Source organism: Tachysurus vachellii, chromosome 19 (genome assembly GCF_030014155.1).
Source record: "Tachysurus vachellii isolate PV-2020 chromosome 19, HZAU_Pvac_v1, whole genome shotgun sequence".
NCBI lineage: Eukaryota > Metazoa > Chordata > Actinopteri > Siluriformes > Bagridae > Tachysurus > Tachysurus vachellii.
Genome location: NC_083478.1, coordinates 16,579,098 through 16,599,944, shown reverse-complemented (window position 1 = coordinate 16,599,944; position 20,847 = coordinate 16,579,098). Strand labels below are relative to the sequence as shown.

Sequence of the window (20,847 nt, the reverse complement as noted above, 5' to 3'; positions counted from 1 at the left end):
AACTCACCTTCATCTTATAACGAACAAAACAAAACAAAAAAATCACAGACACATGATAATAGAAGCATCATCCAGGCTGAATATGCAATCACACATTTAATGACAAAGCGTGGATGATAAAAACACAGTTCGGCAAAGAATCCTTTTGTATGTCTAAGTAAAACAAAGAAAATTAAGTAAACATTCAGGGAGCCGTGTGGCCATTAAATAAATCCTCCACCAAAGGAAAAATATCAGTGTGCAACTTTTTACATTTTTTATCCAAAATAAAAACACCACAGAATTATCTCTGTGTCTATCTATGTGTTTTCATATGTGGTCTAATATTTCATATCAAAAATACAGTACATTTCAAACTGAACATTAGTGAAGCTTTGTTATTTCTTTCTCTTTTTTCCATTTTGTGACTAGCATTTAATAGCATTAACTACACCAATTTACACCAATTTCCTAAACCATTTTCTTCTGCAACAATATTATGCAGTTACAATATGCAATAACGCTATTAGATAAATATATATATATATATATATATATATATATATATATATATATATATATATATATATATATATATATACGTGTATATATATATATATATATATATATATATATATATATATATATATATATATATATATTTTTTTTTTTTTTTATCTAATAGCGTGTATTTGTATTACCTCACAAAATACAGTGTAAATAATTTTTGGATCAAGTGTTTTGCTTAAACCTTCACATTTAAGTATATGGTAGGTATAAATAGGCTGTGGGGGATTTTACGACACTTTACAATGGAAGATTATGCTCACAGGTTTATATATTATAATCTTTTATCCCATTCTGAAGAATGTTATGCACATTTTGGAGAATAAATAGCCAAAGAATATAAATTACCACTATAACTGATTGAACCGAATTAGGTGGCTGAAGACAATCATAAATAAAGAAGTTACAGCAGTGCTATAGTCGTGTAATATGATCATAGACAAGCCTGAAAAACCGTCAAAGAATTAATAAATAAATATTATGAGGAACTAATAAAAACGATAGATTACCATGTTTTTACAGGAACACACGTTGAAGTTCTCTTTTTTGAGTTTAGTACATTTTGTAAGTCTCAGTGTGTGTCAGGATTAATTCCCCTCACTTCTCAGTTCATCGGTTCACCTGGTTTAGAATTGCTTTTACCTCTCTGTGGTGTCATTGCTTTCTTGTTAAAGATTTGTGGGGACACAGAGGAATAGGAGAGCGTTGAGGGTTGGGCAGAAGATGACGAGAGTTGATCCTGTTGCTGGCGAACAAGCATCTCCTTAAAGACACAGTTCATCTGATGACAGACCTCCTGCAAGAGCACATTACTGTCACTGTAATCCTTCAAGTAGAAAATTGGCTGTGAATCAACAAATGGACAGATATAGAAAGATGTTTCCAAACCTTGTCCACCAGGATTTTGACTTCCTCTCTTTCACTGTCCGCTGTAGTCCTTCTCATAAAGGGGCTAATAAAGGGACAGAATAGCAGACAAGTGTTTTTTTATAGCCACTGGTCAAAAGTAATGAACTACTGTATATGCACTCTAATTCATTACAGTAAACAATTCTCTGAGTATAAACAAACCACGTGACTTTAAGTACATTTTTCAACACTCTCACAGAGTAAAATAAAATCAAGCAGATGGTAAGAAAATCCTCTATAGTATGTCCACATTTTAAAACATTCAATTTTGTGACCCAATTCAAGAAAATCTACACATTAATCACCAAATGCTTGGGCAATGTCTGCAATATCTGAGCCAGGAGAGAGACATGATCGTTCCTTTCCCCAATTTCTTTTTAACATAAAGATTATGATGTGCACATTATGCAAGAATGTGTAGAGGTATCACCTGTGAAAATGTCTATAAGTAAGGCATCAGCTAGCTGACTGAGCTAGACTATCTTTGTAGATATTTTTGAGCTTTGACAGTATTAATGCTACTGAGATGTCACATTGTAGTCCTGTAGTAAAATATATTTAAGCTTTACTACAGACTAAAGGTAAATTTTAGGATAATGTGTATGGGGCATCTTTGCTAGATAGCTAACTGAAATATGTAGGAAGTAAAATGAGCTGGCTAGCTAGCTAACAAACCTAGCAAGTTAATGAAGCTAAAAGCATTTGTCTAAATTAGCTAGCCAGCTAACAATAGCTTTTTTTATATACTGTAATAATGAAGGTGGTGTTTACTTCAGCATTCAAGAACATTTTCATATTCGTTGTGTTACATACGTCCTCTTGACACAACTAATTTTTGTTTAATCGGATTATTCTTACAGTAAATACTTTAGTACTTGTTCTCAAGTCAGTTTTTTTTTGTGTCAAACTCTTTCCCTCACTAATTTAATCTCTGAAGATAACACATTGTAAAGTGTGTTGGTTGCATACTCAGGTTTTCGCAAAGCCCTTGGAGAAGTGCTTGATGGTTGTGCTTTGGGTAATTGTAAGGAAAGCTTCCCCGCAAGAGCTTGGCTGGAACTGAGCCCCGGCTTGTCACTGAACACTTTGTTTCTGGGAAATATACATCAAGAAGGTGCATCAAATAAAGTCGCATTTCAAACCTTCGTTCATTCTTGATTTTCAACACATTGGATTGTGTCGGCAAAAAAAGAAATAAAAGAAATAACACGCACTTTTAACTTATAAGTGAGTCAGACATGACAGAGAGGAAAAAGAATCTATGAGATGTCATGAGGAAGAGGAAGAGGTTATGAGGAAGAAATTATGAAAGGAAATCAGACTCAAAAGGGAACCTCTGTTCTTGTGGGTGATATCAGATAGTGGGATTATACATCGTTACAGTAAAAAGTTACAGATAAAGAAAGCACAATTATTTTGACTTTAGAATTATCCAGAAGCCACAATGATCAGATTGTGTTTTTAGTTGTATTGGAAACCCTGCGGTCTTTGAACCTTTGAGGTGTACCGTGTTTGTGTCGAGCCGGCTGACTGCTCCTCTGTCTGGCCTCCAGTGTTGTGTCTTTCTTTGTGCTCCTGCCCTCCCTCCATACTACAGGATAAAAAAATGTGAATGCAAGGAGACAGATTAATGTGATGATACATTACAATTAGGATACAAACCTTCATTTTTAACAATTTTTTGCTCCTCAGAATTTTCCTCCTCATTACATGATTTTTAATTCTTTTTTTTTCTTTTTATTGTGTTTGTTTACCAGTGCTGTAAAGTCAATGTCATAAATGTACTGGTGTAATATAATGAAAATGTTTCATCACGCTTGCAAAATCTGATAATTATCCATGTATCAGCCAATTAGTGGCAACTTGTATTTAAGACTATAGCACTATAACACATACTGTGACTACTAGGCTGGTACCAGGTTAAAGGATAATCTAAACATAATCTCCTGTGTGAATCACTCACCTTGGTACACTAATGTATTTATTTGGGATAAGCCCCTTAGAACCATCTATTTCTCCTTTCCACCAATCAGAAGAGACTCTGATGTAAAGACGGAGACGTCCACCCTTTTGGAAGGACAGTTCAGCCGGGGAACGGGCCGTGTAGTCGAACAAGGCAACTCCTTGCAGCTCTGGTTAGAATTCAAGTTAGAAACGGTTTTATACAATCAGGTCTAAAATTCAGATTTCACTATTAAGAAATGTTACACATATAAAAAGGTTATATTTTTGGTTGATTTTACATGAATGCACTTTAAAAATAGTTAAAAACAAATGAAACAATAGCAGTATGATTAAATAGATTTATATCACAGTGTTGTTGAATGCTTGATTCTGATTGGTCAGAAGATGTTGAATAAATTTCTATAACTTTTATAAAACTCTGACACTATGTTAATTGCATACACAGGGATTCACAATGACTCGTATTACTAATGTGTCACAAATACACAAAACGCGCTGAATTTTTCTGAGCCGATTTGACATGACATGACACTTGTCAGTTTCTTGAGCACATACTGAGCTTCCTTTTTCGCAATATTAACATCAAGTGTGAGAAAAAAATGATGTTGGTGTGAGAATGTTTATAGTAACTGATAACAGGAACTAACTTGTTCCATGGACATTCCACCACATCAAAGGTCACTTCACATGGCTAAAATAAATGATGTTTCATTATTTATTGATAAATAATTAACAAACTGCTGTTGGATAAGATATTGCTGTTACAGTACAAATCGCTCAGCCATTATTATTTTCCTAATGTTACTGCATTACAACTTCTGTGCTGTACTATATGATATGATAGATTTTTTTGACCAATTGACCAATGTCTTTAGTATCGTCAGTATCAATTTATAGCAACTTATATGCCCCAGTTTGGTTCACATGGTACCTAAGCAAGAAGTTTGACCATATTCTCTACATACTTAAATATGATAAAGTTCGCATGGCATTAAGTTTCTCCAATAGTAACAAAGTGCCATTTTGTATATAATCGCATGTTGTTCTTGAACCTTAATTGAATCACAGTTCTGTACAAGTGGAAAGTGAACTAGCTGCAAAGGTACACAGTGCTTCTGGTGGTCAGCTTACAAGCAGACTCAAAAGTGGTTATTTTTATATAACATATATGGGGCAGTGGTGGCTCAAGTGGTTAAGGTTCTGGGTTGTTGATTGTACAGTAAGGTTGGGGTTCAAGTCCCAGCACTGCCAAGCTGCCCCTGTTGGGCATGTAATCAAGACCCTTAACCCTCTCTCCTCCTGGGATGCTGTATCATGGCTGACCCTGTGCTCCAACCCCAACCTTCTCAGTTGGGTTATGTGAAGGAAAAAGAATTCCACTGTGCTGTAATGTATATGTGGTGATAATAAAGGCTTCTATGCTCCAGTTTCATTCAATTTCATATATTTCAGCCTCTCATCTGTCATAGATTTTCCTAAAACTGAAGACTTTAAAGTTAGGCCACATGATCCCAGGGAAATCCCTTGGATCCATTTGTTACAATCTGTTACATTCAGTGACAGAAAACTAGATCGATTTACTGTATGCGTAGAAACCGGCAAGTTTTTTTACTTACTGTATAAACCAAAATGTGAAGCAGACTGAGACCACTTTGATTTATTACAACATCAAGTGCGAACATCAACCGCCCTTGTGAAAATGATGCAAATGATTACATACAAATGATGTGACTTTGCATTGATTATATGCAAAAAAGATTTAGTCCAAAAAACTGTGCAGAAAAAAAAGCTTACCCTCATTTACTTCTTTGTTTGGAGACACATCTGGTTCCACCTCTGACTCCTCTGTAGTAGCTTCACTGCAAACACACACACAATTTATTATTATTATTAAGTGTTTGTACATATAGTTGTGTTTATGTCTGCGTCTACGTTCGGTTCTCACATATCATCTGGCTCTAGCGTCATACACGTCTCATATACAGGTCCCTCTATTACGTCCTGGCAAGGGAAGATGCTTTCATGCTGGATTATGATTGTTTTGACAAGAGCATTGATTTCCTGGAGAGTAACAGGATCGGCATCTCCAGGCCCTCTGATAAGACTGGGTCCGAAACACACAGCCAGGTTGTAGGGCTGCATCATGTTTTCATCGCTGTACTGGGAAACACTACACACACAAATCCATAGAGAAAGAGAGAGAGAGAGAGAGAGAGAGAGAGAGAGAGAGAGACTCAGATTTCTGGACGAGCTATTTATGTATTTAAAGGACAGCTAGTGATACATTACTCACTGGTGGAGAAACGCAAACAGGTAACGCATCACCACAACTAGTGGAGAAGGGTATGAAAGAATAACTGACTTTAACTGTGCCACTTTCTCTGAATCATCTTCTATTCCTAGAAATGAAAGTAAAAAGTTGACATTTATATAAAATTCAAATCAACTAAAATAAAATAGGGTCCAAAAATCAGTCACCTAGCCATAGTTTTTAAAAGTGTTTCAAATATGTTAGTTGGCTTAATTATTACAGCATCCTTTTATACATGTGTTCTTCCGTAATTCTTAATATACCTTTTAATACCGATTTTTGGACTTGAAAATGATCTCATTTGTAAGACACACAGACATTTGCTTACGTCCACACTCCATCAGTTGGTCGTATCTGTCTTTAGGAAAGAGAGGGTTTTCCATTCCTCTGAAATAGAGCTTCAGCACACCAGCTACTGAGTCCAAGTCACAAATTTCCTCATCTAGGGGGTCTTCACCTATATACCAAGATACTGAAAATTACCCCAAGCTACATTATTAATGGCCCACAGCAGTTTGAAGGAGTGAACACTCGTACCTTTCTCGAATAAGTCTCTGAGCCGATTGACCTCCAGCTGAGAGCCAGGGACTCGGAAGATGCCCTCATGGTGTAGGCCTTGTCATACAGAGGGTAAAAAATCACATAGAGAAGAAAAACATGTTACTTTTGTAGGCACTGATTAATCATATTGTGTTCAAGTATATTCTGTGGATCCTTTATTGTGTAGGTTTTTTTAGGGCAGCAGAACAAAGCGAGGAATAAAGAAATAAAAATAAGTATACAATAGTAGTATACAACTACTAGTAGTCATGTGGAGAAATCTCAAAGCAACCAAAACTAAACTTTTCAGAGGATCTGCTGTAAAAAAAAAAACGACATTTTGACTATGTTCCACAGCTACCGCCTTTGCATCAGTAAGTCAGGGAATTTTGGAAACTTGAAGCCCTGAGATTATTTCCCCATCTACCTTCACAAGATTCTCTCATCTCGTGGTTCTCATCCTCAGTAAAGTATACTATCAAAACTCTGAGCAAGTCTTCTCTGTGTCAACACTCTTGGGTTTTGTCATCGTCAATATAGTATTACCAAGCACTATGTATCAGCACTGTCTGTTGTCTTATGAACCCTTTTTACAACATAGACACACAGCCTTCATTCATTCTGAAGCAAACCACTCTGTTCTCCATTCAGCCATAAAACCAAAATGATCTTAAATGATCGTACCAAGATTGTGTTTCATTTTAGCAACATCAAACAAGTGGTTTAAGTATTATGAAGTCTTTTATTAATTAAAATGTATATTCTTTTATCCCATACTATTGAATACTACAGTATCATCACAACCGATAAAGAACAGTAAGTTTATGAAACTACTAGGTTCTCACTTTAGTGTGCAGTTCCTGTTTTGTGTGATCCATTCTTAGAATAAAACATTTGCATAAATTTAATATTAGCATTCTGGCACAAGAATACTATAGGCTACTGCTACTTACTAATGAATTCTGTAAACCAACATATCAAATTTTCAGTTAAATGCTCTGTATAGCAATGTACATGTAGGCTATTTTAACCAAGCCCACCTGTACCACTATGCCACTATGTTTTAATAACAGTGGCATAGAGGGCAGCGGTGGCTCAAGTCATTAAGGCTTGGGTTGTTGATCAGAAGATCAGCGTTTAAGCCCCAGCAATACCAAGCTGCCACTGTTGGGCCCTTGAGCAAGGCCCTTAACCCTCTCTGCTTCAGAGGAGCTGCATCATACAGTAGCTGCCCCTGCGCTCTGACCCCAACCTCCTCAGTTGGGTTATGCAAAGAAAAGAATTCCACTGTGCTTTAATGCATATGTAGCAATAATAAATGCTTCCATGCCCCCAATTTAATAATCATTTGTTATGTAATAATTAATTATTCTTAATTCACTTTATATGTAAATTTTGGGCTTTTCACAATATGCAATCACGTGAGTCCGGAGGTCACATGATACCGTAGCACCATAATGTGGGAATTTAAAAAGCCTTTATTTCTAATAACTTCACAGCCTAAAAGCTATTCATAATTTTTGAAAATATAATTTGGTGCAACATAACAGTTTGCTATTTTTCATAGTTTTGTATATGCAGATTTCATTTTCAAGGCATCTAGGCTTTACAGAATTTTAAAGCACTTTAAAGCATTTTCCCACAGTACTGTATATTCATCAAAGATTAATTACCATGAAGGTTGATGAATCTGATGCAGCTCTCTACCACCAAAGGAACTGGTTCTCCAGAAGCCTACAGAAAACAACCCAAAGCGTACTTCTCTGTATTATTTGGTCTATTTATATGTCTAAACATGTGCCCAACAATTCTATAGCCAGGGAGACAGAATACCTGGATGTATGAGAGCATGTCTCGAGAAAAAGGCTTCTGGTTGATCTGAGTGGAGTGCTGATACTTCCTCTGACGGACAGACCTCCTGGAACGCATTCTGATGTGAGAAATGTAACTGCGATTAACAACAGACTGCGTAGGAGTGAAAAATACAATGACATTTTACAAAGGCTGCTGTCTTACCAAGAATTTCTGGCTAAATACCCACTGACTCAATAGCAGGTCCAGATCACTGTGATACACTCATACAGAGATTAAACTACTATGGCTATTCTATTTTTTTATTAAATGTATACTCGCCGGACACTTTAATAGGAACATGTGTAAACTTTCTGACCTATTCAGACAGACGGTCATGTGGCAGCAGCACAATGTATTGCATTAAATCATTCAGATACTAGCCAAGAGCTTCTGATATTATATACGTTACACATCAGAATAGCAAAAAAATAAATAATAAAATGACTATGACTATGGGTAAAGTTTTTCTTGTCAGATATGTCAGATGGGATAGTTTGATTATTTCAGAGGCTGATGATCTTCTGGGAGTTTTACACACAATTAGTCTCAAAAGTTTATACAGAATGGTGCAAGAAGAAAAAAAAACACCCAGTGAGGGGCAGTTGTGCAGGTAGAGGTAAGAATAGACAGATTTGTTTGACTATGGTGCAGTAACACAAATAACACCAATTAAGCTTCAGATTCCTGTTCTTGGCTTACTGCTTACTGTTATTGAAATCTGTTGTGATTTTCTGCTGTCATAACCCATCCACATCAATTTTGTGATTTCTGCTATGAATTTCTGCTCATCACAGTTGTAAAGAGTGATTATTTGAGTTACGGTAGTCTTCTTGTCATTGTCTAACAGCATGGCAATTCTCCTATAAATTTCTTCGATGTGGCTGACTGGATAATTGCACGGATATGCAATTCATTAAATAAATGAATTCAATAAAAGAATTCAGTTAAGATAAAAAAAGAAAAATGAAAAATGAATAACTTAAGAGTTTTTAATCCACTTAAACAAAATGGTCACCTACACTGTGACTTTTCAGGAAGCAATTTCAAGCCTTTATTTGGAGTGATATCTTTGTTTTTCTACTGCATTGTGTTATTGTTTCAGTCCAGTAATAATGAGAACGATCTTATTTCCTTACCTGTGATGCTGCTCACCCACCGTTCCAGCTGGTTATGGACAGACATTTAAAAAGAAAGTTTTTAATATAATATATATAAATATTTATTAATGAAAGTCAAGTCAAGTAGGTTTCTAATATTATGTATGAAGATATTTTACCTTTTTGTATTGCAACTTTGAGTAAGTCGTGCTTTGCCTGCAGTTTTGATTTTAGTGAACCATTAATGAGATGTTCCTTAAATTTCTGTGAGTCAGAACAAAAACACATATGAAAGTTTTAAAAAACAATGAACCAATGCTATAGATTCAGCGCTTAATTTCTAAAATGATTTACCGTAGAGTACGAGTTTTCCGTCTCTTGCAAACTGGCTCGACGTCTTGCTTGATTGATCTTACTGGCAGAAGCTTCACTGATGTTCTCTAACAATTGGCTGGTGCTGTGCTCAGACCTGAAGATATCCTCGTTGATGCTCTCAAGCAGGACAGCATGAGATTGTTGCAGCATTTTACTCAGCTGTCAGGAAATCACAAACAGGAAATTTGTGTGTTCAGAGGGTAAATAGAATATGACTGAATACAAGAATCAGATCTGTATCATGTTTGTGTTTTATAAAACAACCTCTTCATTTTCTGCAGTTAGTTTGATGAGTCTGGTCTGAAGCTGGTGGAATCGAGTATCAAGCTCACTCTTCACGTCAAAATCAGCGCTCACCTCACACACCTGTGCAAAACAAGAGTCAATAAATGCTCATATTAGCACACACACACACACACACACACACACACACACACACACACACACACACACACACCAGTACCTGGTCTCCCTCATGAGGCTGGTACTGAAATCGAAGTGGCATGCAGAAAGCCGCATCATGAGCCTGTATCAGTGTGTCTCTGTCCTGGATCTGATCCAGTCCAGAAACTACATTGCCCAACTGATACAATCCAGAACCCAGGTTCTGGTGGGCCTGTGAGCGGCTGGACAGGTAATACTGCAGCACTTGGCACACCGACTGATGGAAACCTAAATCGCTGAACTAATGGAATGTGTAGAATATTATATGAGAAGTTAAAGCTTACGGAACATATTTAAGCATCAGTAAGCTATAACAATAGAAAGAATAGAAGATTTATAGAAATCCGGATAAGCGAGTCAGAGGTGACAATAGCAAGGAATAATTCCTGACATGACATGAGGAAGAAACTTGAGGAACAAGATTGAAAACAGAACTTTTGTAGACCGGAAAGTGGAATAGTATGAAAAGTGTGTTAAAATGACGATTAGCATAAATATATTGTGAATAAAATTCGTAAAATGAGTCTAATGATTAATCACTGGACAGTTTTAAGTAAAAATTAAATCTTTAAATCTTTAATTTCTGAACTCTTACATGCAGTAAATGTTAATCCAAACCAAACAGGACACTCACATCAATCAGGGCAGAGAGATCTTGTAGGTAATATTTGTGCATGGAAGCGTTTACTGCTTCCAGGTTGAACAGATAGTCATTGCGTGCTTTGGTGCATTTCTGCTGTGTCTCCTGTACTTTACACTGCCTCTGCACACACAAAGACAAGGTTCACAATCAGTGTACAAGGGCACTAAGGTGCAAAACAAATCACCCACGCTAACCCCCAGACTCTAACCACACACATCCGTATACCGTCATTTAGAAATTCTCTTCTAAGTGCACAGATACTCCATATCATTCACATCACACAGATGTATGAAAAAGGAAAAAAAAAACTGAAACGAAAGAAGCATACAATTTAAAAAAAAAATCCCTATTTTAATTTTATTATGCACATTGCGTTGTAATTTCCTATTTGTAATAATGTTGCTTTAACAATGCTATAACTTGCTGTAATGCATAAATCCTTATACGCTGCCTTAAAAAAGTATCCCAAATTTAAATTCTCATTTTAAAGTGATTTGCTACAGAAATAAATTTAAATTAAGTATTTAACCCTAACAATAACTCTCAAAATACTTTTTTTTATTATTTCTTATTGTTTTAAAATTTTTAAAAATCTAAAAAAGGTATTACCTGATAAGATTTCACCCACTCAGTGTGTCAGTGTGATTTGCCCTTCTGCAGTGATTTGAGATATGAGCTGTCTCTGATGTGTTTTTATGAGCTTTAAATATTATAATTTTCTTCCGTTCCTGAGTGTAAATATTCTCCAATTTTGCCAAATCAGATGGAAAATTTTGGGGGACAGCAATATTCAGATATTCAGCCATGCTACAGATTTATAATCAGATTTACCAAATAAGTCCATATGTTTGATTTTTACATCAATTTTACATTATTTATATATACATATATATACATATATATTATTATCTCTTTATAAACAGTTCTCTAACCCCAACCCTAACCCTTTTGTCATTTGAAAACATACATATACACATACATGTATATATAGAACCACAACCCAGGATTGTAAAAAAAAAAAGAAAAAGGTCCTGTCTAACCTGTTTAACCCTAACTTTCAGTTTGGCCTGATCCTGGGTTGTGGTTTATTTATTTATTTATCTATTTATTTATTTATTTAATAATGGAGTGCATAAAGATGTTCACTACTTTGTTGATTTTTTATTTACTGTTTTCTTTATCATTTTTAAACTTCCCTTCCTTGTTCTTTCTGACAAAAGGACTGATCTGATCAGCCATTTTAACCTTGAGACTTCCAACTATCAGAAATATTTATTAAGCAAGACTATAATTGCATACAGGAGGATTACTGCATGAGGAATACATCTAAATACTGTATTTATATTTATTTCTACAGAGCATTACACTAAATGAGAAGAAAGTGATTTCATTATAGTAACTATAGTTACATTAAATGTTGCATATAATAAATATTATAACAACTATAAAGATATTTCTTGTTTTATTACCAGCCTCTTATTCACCTCTTTTTCATCATTAAATTATTAAGATAAGAAGAAAGTTTGTCATTTAAAGCACGATAAAGTCAGTAAAAAATTCAGAACAGTTACAGCTTTGACAAAGCACTGACACTGGAGACTCCTTCCTGAAATCTCCTTATCGAAAACATCACCACATCATCAAATACACACGTAAAAAAATGTCCTACTGTACAAATAATAATATATCAGAACAAGTGCATTAATATAAACGTAGCATCTTAGCTTTTCTGTCTACTGCTCTGGAAAATTAATCAACAAAATCTAACCAATCAGAATTGAGAATTGGACAGCATTGTGGTATAAATTATAAATAGCGAATAAATGAAGGAAAGGATCGATCTCTTAAGTGTTCTCAGTGTCCTCATTTTCTATAGTGAAGTGTAAGTAATGAAAAAAACACGACTACTTTGAAATACTTAAATACAGTCATGGATAAGGAATATTATACATACTTTTTCCATGAGTCGTTCCATTTTCTTAGCTGCACTCTGTTTTTGTTTCTCTTCCTGTTTGGTGGCTTCTTTTAGTTTGCCCTCGGCCGACAAATACTCGTTGTGATACAGCGAATACGTCTTCAGCGTCTATTACAGAACGATAATTCATTTAACTCTAAAACTATCAGAACCATTCATATCACCCAACGTATGTGAATATTTGAATAATATATTTCAATTGAATTCAAATTACATTTATTTGTATAGCACTTTTAACAATGTACATCATCTCAAAGCAGCTTTACAGAAGATAAGAAACATAATACAAGAAATGAATTTAATACAAAGATTAATATTAGACTGTGACAAGAAAAAACTCCCTTAGGAAGAAACCTTGAGAGGATCCTGACTCAAAAGGGAACCTCATCCTCATCTGGGTGACAATGAAGGGTGTGATCGTGAATATACAGTCTGACAATTGTGGGGTTGGGGTTATTGTCTTCATTAACGTTATTAACCCATTCAATGGGTGAAATTTTGTATTAAGAAGACGGTTTAATTCAAAGATTTAAGAAGTGTCAGTAAGAAGTATTTGCATCGGTTTCCAAAAATCTCTAGGTGTTGAACAGCCATTTCCAAGAATAAAAATCCAAATATAGCACACTCACGGTCTGTAGCTCAGCTGTGACCTTCAGCAGCCCGTCCTGTAACTGACTGCTAATATCTTTACTCTGAAAGAATGTAAAAACAGAACAGCTCAAATTAGCCATCGGTTTATCAGCAGTGAAGGTTAATAAACATTGAAGGTTAATGATTTTTTTATTTTATCTTACACTTCATTTACAATATTCCCTGCAAAAAAAGTTCATCTCAAACCTTTAAACGTTCTTCAGCTTGACCTTAATCTGTATTCCTACATGACTAGAACCGTTTTATAAACCTATTAGGAGCCCTTTCTAAACTGTGTTGGTTATCAAGCTTGAGTCTACAACAACGCCATTAATTTATAATAATTTTTTAAATTCAGGCAAATTACACCTGGTGGTTTCTCCATATAATGCAGAATCTGTGAGGAAACAATTATTTGCTCTTTATCGAAGGAGTCTCCACTGCCAGTGGTTCAACAACATTAGAAGTGACTACAAATGGATAAAAAGTACATGTATGTCCTGAATAAACAGATTATTCTGGCTGCTTTACTGTACTGCTTATTCCTCACAGATTAAACCAAATATTATAATAGACCTTCTGTACTTATCAGCAGATATTAAGGAGCAGCAACTTATAGAGCAATGTTTATAAATGAAATAATATACGCTAATGTTTTTTATATATATATATATATATATATATATATATATATATATATATATATATATATATATATATATATATATGGATGTTATGTATGGACAGTTGTGTTTGAGTGTGTGTGTGTGTGTGCGTTTGTGGTCGCGTGTGAGTGTTGTTTGTGTAAGAGTGCATAGGTGGGTGTGTGGTTGTGTGCATGTCCGCGTACTTTCTTAGCCAAACGTTGAACGAGTTCCAGACAGCGAGACAACTGCTGGGGTAAAGCAGTGCCACAACTCTCACTCAGTGTGATGTGGTCTTTACTCTCATGACGTGTCTGAGTCAACAACTCTTGCCAGCACTTTAACACAGACTCACTGCTGGACTCCTTCCTGAGAGAGAGAGAGAGAGAGAGAGAGAGAGAGAGAGAGAGAGAGAGAGAGAGAGAGAGAGAGAGAGAGAGAGAGAGAGAGAGAGAGACAGACAGACAGACAGACAGACAGACAGACAGACAGACAGAGAGAGAGAGAGACAGACAGAGAGAGAGAGAGACAGAGAGAGAGAGAGAGAGAGAGAGAGAGACAGAGAGAGAGAGAGACAGAGAGAGAGAGACAGAGAGAGAGAGAGAGAGAGAGAGAGAGAGAGAGAGAGAGAGAGAGAGAGAGAGAGAGAGAGAGAAGAGTATTTTAGTCCCAGTGTCATTAGCAATAAAGTACTTTATTTAAACATAAATGAAATACTGAAAACTTCAATACACTTTTCTCTTACAAGATAAAAACATGAATGTAGATACTAAAAAATATGTATACATAAATCTGAAATAATTTTCTGGGTCTTCACTTTTTGGTCTTTGAGGCAAATCTGTCAGCCAGTTTATCCAGGGAGCGTGCATACTCGCCCTCAATCTCACCACGTCTGCGCAGATAATCACTCAGATCCTGCAGTACCTGGGTTTTCTGCTCCAAATGATTATCAAACACACGGAGTTGCTCGGAGAGCTGATTACGAACCTCTGTGTGTGTGAGAGAGAGAGAGAGAGAGAGAGAGAGAGAGAGAGAGAGAGAGAGAGAAATTTGTTATGTGTCTGATTATCTCTGTAAGCTGCCTTCATTTTTTGCACCTTTCTTTTTTGCAAGCCGCCGCTAAACACCATCAGATTGTGCAAGCTGGAAGTATTACATGAGAAACACATAGAATGCAATGCAGTGCTGAATGCAGTCATATCATTTCACAACTTCTCACAGCTTCACATCCAAAATATGTTATGCAATTTATAACCTTCACAAAGTTAGTCACAGTTTAGCTGTTTTTATTCTCGCTTCTAGATTCAACTTCATGTTCATGTTGTAGCTTCAAGTCAAATCAAGTCATGTGGCTTTATTGTATTTTTTAACGAACGTATGGAGTTCAAATAGAACAACTTTCTTCAGTAAAATACAGCACAGTGTATAAAATGAAAAAGATGTTACAATGCAGGAGGTCTAATGTATTTTACAACCATCTAAGATAGAAATGTGCAGAAATGTGTGTGTGTGTGTGTGTGTGTGTGTGTGTGTGTGTGTGTCTGTGTGTGTGTCAGATCAGTCGCTGGGTTAGGTCTATTCTCTGTTCTCTGACGTTCACCTGTAAGTCAATAGAAATGCCACTGGAATATACAGTTTGCATAAATAAAATAAAGAATCAAACAAGTGTACATATAATAATGGCTTCTTAATTTTCTTCTCTGCATTTGCTGTCTGAAGCAACAATATTTCTCCTACTTCTCCTTGTGCACTCTTTATACTGCGCTTAGTGCTTACTGGCATAATTCATTTTATTAGTCAACAACATACGTGCTTCCTCTCTGCTAAATGACTTTTTTTACTTCCACTAGCTATATCTGAAGGCAAGGTGACACAGACGGCTAATCAAGTGTAATGTAGCAGAAACGTACGATATTGTCTACAAAGAGCTAGTGACCTGTAGCCACTTGATAGCCACTTAATATCAGAAGAGACTGACACTGCTAATCTGTATGAAGTTCAGACTGCAAGATATCTGCCAAAAATGCTATGTGCAGTTTAACAGATTATGAAAGTGCTGAATAAGGATGTCTCTAAGCATATAGATCAGATCCATCAGCTTTCAGAAACAGCTTCCACATTTTTTTTTGGCTGCAAAATAGCTTAGCATGGCGTAAATTAGTTTAGTTTATAAAATTCTAGCTTCTAGTGTACACTTTTTTTATTGTCAAGTGTCAAATCTTAAGGGTTAATCTCCAATGTGAAAAAGGCAGATTCTGAACACGTCGTGACGTATAATGATGTATAAGTGACGTGACGTGACATATGGCTAAGTATGGTGACCCATACTCAGAATTTGTTCTCTGCGTTTAACCCATCCAAAGTGCACACACACAGCAGTGAACACACACACTGTGAACACACACCCGGAGCAGTGGGCAGCCGTTTATGCTGCGGCGCCCGGGGAGCAGTTGGGGGAGTCGGTGCCTTGCTCAAGGGCACCTCAGTCGTGGCCGGCCCGAGACTCGAACCCACCACCTTAGGATTACGAGTCAGACTCTCTAACCATTACCCATGACTTCCCCCCAACGTCACCCAAACATGTTCAGAAGTACAGTATTGACACCCTTCATTAAGGTGAGCAAACCTGAATGTCCAAAATAAATAGCACATATAGTGAGCACACATATAAGGGTTTACTACTTTTTTGTTTTCCTACAGATTTTTTTTTAAACAAAATATTTTACAGTAAATTACAGCATTTGTGTTTTTTTATTTAAATATTGCACTTCTTCTGAAAAAAAAGAAAATGCAAATATAAACGACTGGCGTGCTTAAAACATAGAAGAAACCAGCAGCCTGTAATTTGTCACGTATAACTTACAACATATTTCTTCACATATCTCAGCTTATAGGAAGTTGGGGTCAGAGCACATGGTCAGCCATGACACAGCAACACTGGAGCACATTAAAGGCCAAGGGCTCAAGTGTAGCAGCTTGGTAATGCTGGGGCTTTAATCCTTGAACCATCTGAACAGTAACCCAGAGCCTTATTAACAATTTTAGAGACATTTGGACAGGAATCTCAGATCAGCGTATAAAGCTCCTTTATATATATATATATTTTTTTTAATTAGATTTGCGCATGCAGATTTTCGGAGCTTGATCCAAAATATTGTTGAAATATTGTTTAAATATATTGAATGCGTTTAAGACTTAATTTTCTGAATTATTCCATTTCTGTTATTTTATTATGTTAATGTCTTCATTATTATTTTAAAATGAAAGTTGTCAAAAATAGTTAAGTATTAAGAATCCTACTATAAAGAAAATGGCATGAATACATTGAAATATTAATTGTAAAAAAAGGTTCTTTTTAAATAAATATTCTTTACAATCACCAATATTTGTTTTTAAGAGAAAGTTATTAGTTCTGTAATACAACTAATTAACCAGTTCTCTGTATAAATATAATTTTTTTTTTTTTTTTTTTTTTTTTACAAGCCTTGGACAACCACCATCAAAACATCACAGCTACTAACACAAACTAACACAATCTTGTAAAGTTTTCTTGTAAAGTTTGAAAAATATTTTTGGTAATTTAGATGTTTTTTTAATGAAGCTTTTGAATTCATGAGAAATCTGAATCATTTTTATTCTCCATAATTATTTCCCTAAGGTGGCAATAATTCAGAAGAAAACAAAATGGTTTAAACATTGATTTCTTTAGAATGAGCGAATGAAAGAGGTATTTTACTATAAAGTCCTGGATTTGTTTTAATATGTCTGCTTAATATCTGAGATATATGTTTTAAAAGAAAGAAATTTAAAAAAAAAGGAGATATTTTATTTTTGTCCTACCTTTAATCTGTGTGTCATAGTCAGCGATTCCAACTCTTCTCAATTTAACATTGTAGGACGACATCGTAGCTCCGACCAGATGAAACTCTGCTTTGAACACAGAGTGGTGAAGTTAAATCAGAAATTAGTCTGACTGATCACAGGAGACCATTTTCTATGGCCTTGTATTATGGTTGTACCTACTAGACTCTATCCAATAGCAGCCAGCAGAACCATCTAATAGACAATAAGACATAGGTTTGCACTGTTCCGGTTACATACTGCCTTGTCATAGGTATATATGTTCACACAGAAGATGTGAGCCAACTTAACACGTGAGCTTTCATTCAAAGCAGCCCCCTGTATGCAACAAAAGGCCCCAGACCTTACCACTTTACTGTAAAAAAAAAAAACCTGTTACAGTTCAGAGGACCTAAATATAGCAGGTGCCGAAGTAGAAATGAGCTTGTGTATGTGTGGGGGTGTATTTGCAATACTGTGGAGGTGATGTACTTTTTCAACAACAGACAAAACAACATTTGTTCCCGGTAGCACTGCACCTACGTGCACTGTATACAGCCATTTTGGGGAAGAAAACATTTCATACATCATATTCTACATAAATGGAGCACTGGAATTAGTCATAACAATTTAAAGTGATGGTTATATATCAGTTTATATATTACAATCGAACGTATTAAACAGTAATATATGAAGCTATAAAGAGCAATTAAATTAAAGAGTAATTATTTTATTTATTCTATGGACTATGTGTATATATATATATATATTCTTAGTCAAATATTAGCCATACTACTTATTTACTTATATACAGTGGGAGTGAAAGTGAAAAGCTAGTATTGTGTAAAAAAAAAAAAAAGGCAAGAAAAGAAACTGTTAGTAAACTGAGAGTAAAATATTACAGGAAAAGAAAGTGAACTCCTGTGACCGTGCATGTTTTGGTTAAACTGCAAAAGAGTTCACTTGCATTTTAGGTGCCACATGATGCACCAGGCATCAGAAAAAGGGAAGAAAGTGCTCTTCCTGTGTTAGGAGCAACAGAAAAATGAGCAAATCATACTTTAGTAACATGCTCTCACCAAGAGTCACCCCTCCTCTCTCCCTTTCTCTCTCTCTCTCTCTCTCTCTCTCTCTCTCTTTCTCTCTCTGTCAGTCTATCTTTCTGCCCCCTTTTCTTTCTTTAATCTATCAAAGATGATCACTTCCTCTTTTTTATTACATGAAATGAGCAAACTTTAATATACAGTTAAATTTCATATACAGTATGAATCCACATACTGATGGTCGTTGACTGTAAAGTCAGGTGAATTTCTACTTCTGTAAGCACTGATACTATTTCAACATTAACTACTTGTAAGAAAAGGGTCTGTGTTTTAATGAATTGTTTCTGGTTAAAATGTCATTTATGATTTCATTCATTTTATTAATTAAGAAACAACAACATGCTGAACCATTGCATTTAATTCTACCTTTCCAGAGCTACCAAAAATCTGTAACCCATCCCAATATCGTACAATAGAGACAACACACACTGTTCCCTTTGCCCTTTGTGCCACAGATATTTTATAGAAGACTTACCCAGCACTTATTCTCGCCACCTCTTACATTGGCCTCCAGTGAAACCTTTGAACAAGATATGCTGTTTCCCTGGCATTTATTTGTATCCTCGTTGTAGACTATGTGACAAACACAATCGAGATCTCACACACACACCAGCAGTAGCAGAACTGGTGTCCTATCATAAACCTCGCTCACACACTGAGAAGAAAGAGAACAGTTTTTGAGTTCCTCCTCTGCTCGTGTTGCTGCCCACTCATTTTGACACACACTCGCTGTCTCATGAATGTTCTTCACAACAAAGTCTCTACACTTTGGCAACATTAGCACCCCCTACTCCTTTGCTGTAGACAGGTTTTAATCTGTCTTGGCTTTACTGATGCATGCTATGACTTGTTATTGACAGCGCTGTAGGGAAAAGTGAATGCCTGAATGAGAATGGAAATTACCTGGAATTTTTTTTCTGAACAATTCAACAAGGTTAAAGCAACAGCAAACAAATTAAATGAATTGTCCTTCCATTTTTTGGAAGAATATTTTAACATATAATGTATGCACATTCTGTAACTCAAAGCTCAGAGCTTCCTGTGTCTGTAGGATAGTTTTTTGTTTTTTCTTCCAAATCATGCCAGTAGGTAGATTGGCTTCTAGGAATGAATCCTTATGTGTGAATATGTCTCACCTGGCATCCCACCCAGTATGTATTTTGCCAAACACAAACCTGAAACAGCAAAGCAATGCATACAGATAAAATCTAAGACTTCATAACAAACAATCAATATAGTTATTATTGCCAGATAAACTCTATAGTAAACTGATGGGACTTTCACACGCAACGGTTTCTAGGTGACAGAGATACCTTTATAATGGAGCAGTTTATAAATTGATTATAAGGAAAAAGTATATAATTCATACGCATATTGAAGCACTTTGCTTCTCCAAGTTTTGATAATTTTGCTATGTTGGTGCACTTTATAGGTGCACTTTCTAAACAGCAATACTTTAAATAGAAAAAGGGATATATAAAAGGGAAAAAACCTCAGTGACACTGTAGAGATGAAAACATATGTCATATGAAATATCAGCTGACAAAATGCTCCAAATCAACAAAATGGTCTATAAAAGTAAAATTATAAACAAATATTAAAAAAATAAAAATCTAAAATATTACCTTTACATAAGTATTCTTAAGTATTATGGTACTTTGTTATTAGGTGTGAAACTGAGTCTAGATGTTTCTACAATCTAAACTACAAAACTAAAGTAAAGAAGGTCAAAAATCACCTGTCTCTACATATGGTTGGTAGCCTCATATGGTGAAAACGCATTTAAGCTATTTGTATTTGATAACATTGCATTGAAAAGCAGCTAATAATAGTTCCAGGTGAGGAGTAAGGCTGTAATGTAACAATGAGAAAAAGTGAATGGCTTTGGAATACTATCTAATATCTAATATCCCCAAAAAATCCCATGTGTGTATGGAAGCCAATCATATGCCATTTACTTTATGGTTATTG

The 20,847-nt window shown here is 35.5% G+C and overlaps 1 protein-coding gene across 3 annotated transcripts; it reads right to left on the bottom strand.

Annotated features, from left to right (window-relative positions):
• Nucleotides 1–651: 651 nt before the first annotated feature.
• Nucleotides 652–19,734, bottom strand: arhgap4a (Rho GTPase activating protein 4a). Of its 3 annotated transcripts, none has more exons than XM_060893416.1 (24): nt 19,352–19,734; nt 17,774–17,863; nt 14,751–14,922; nt 14,140–14,302; nt 13,289–13,351; nt 12,639–12,767; nt 10,676–10,804; nt 10,055–10,282; nt 9,862–9,963; nt 9,577–9,756; nt 9,402–9,486; nt 9,262–9,289; nt 8,105–8,201; nt 7,945–8,005; nt 6,269–6,346; nt 6,060–6,188; nt 5,714–5,819; nt 5,366–5,590; nt 5,215–5,279; nt 3,419–3,587; nt 2,963–3,046; nt 2,425–2,547; nt 1,435–1,498; nt 652–1,342 (listed from the first exon to the last, which is right to left on the bottom strand). In XM_060893416.1, the coding sequence occupies exons 2-24, from the start codon at nt 17,835–17,837 to the stop codon at nt 1,151–1,153; spliced, it is 2,736 nt and encodes a 911-aa protein (XP_060749399.1). In that variant the 5' UTR covers nt 17,838–17,863; nt 19,352–19,734; the 3' UTR covers nt 652–1,150. The 3 variants fall into 3 exon arrangements, with proteins under 3 accessions (XP_060749399.1, XP_060749398.1, XP_060749400.1); XM_060893415.1 differs by having other exon boundaries at nt 17,774–17,860; nt 19,352–19,733; XM_060893417.1 differs by having other exon boundaries at nt 10,061–10,282; nt 17,774–17,860; nt 19,352–19,731.
• Nucleotides 19,735–20,847: the final 1,113 nt, after the last annotated feature.

Coding starts and splice junctions, on each gene's coding strand:
- arhgap4a (XM_060893416.1), bottom strand. CDS start 17,837: ATGTCGTCCTACAATGTTAAATTGAGAAGAGTTGGAATCGCTGACTAT. Junction 8,202..9,261: donor GTGGGTGAGCAGCATCACAG/GTAAGGAAATAA, acceptor TTCTCACATCAG/AATGCGTTCCAGGAGGTCTG. Junction 3,047..3,418: donor AAATACATTAGTGTACCAAG/GTGAGTGATTCA, acceptor TTTATCCTGTAG/TATGGAGGGAGGGCAGGAGC.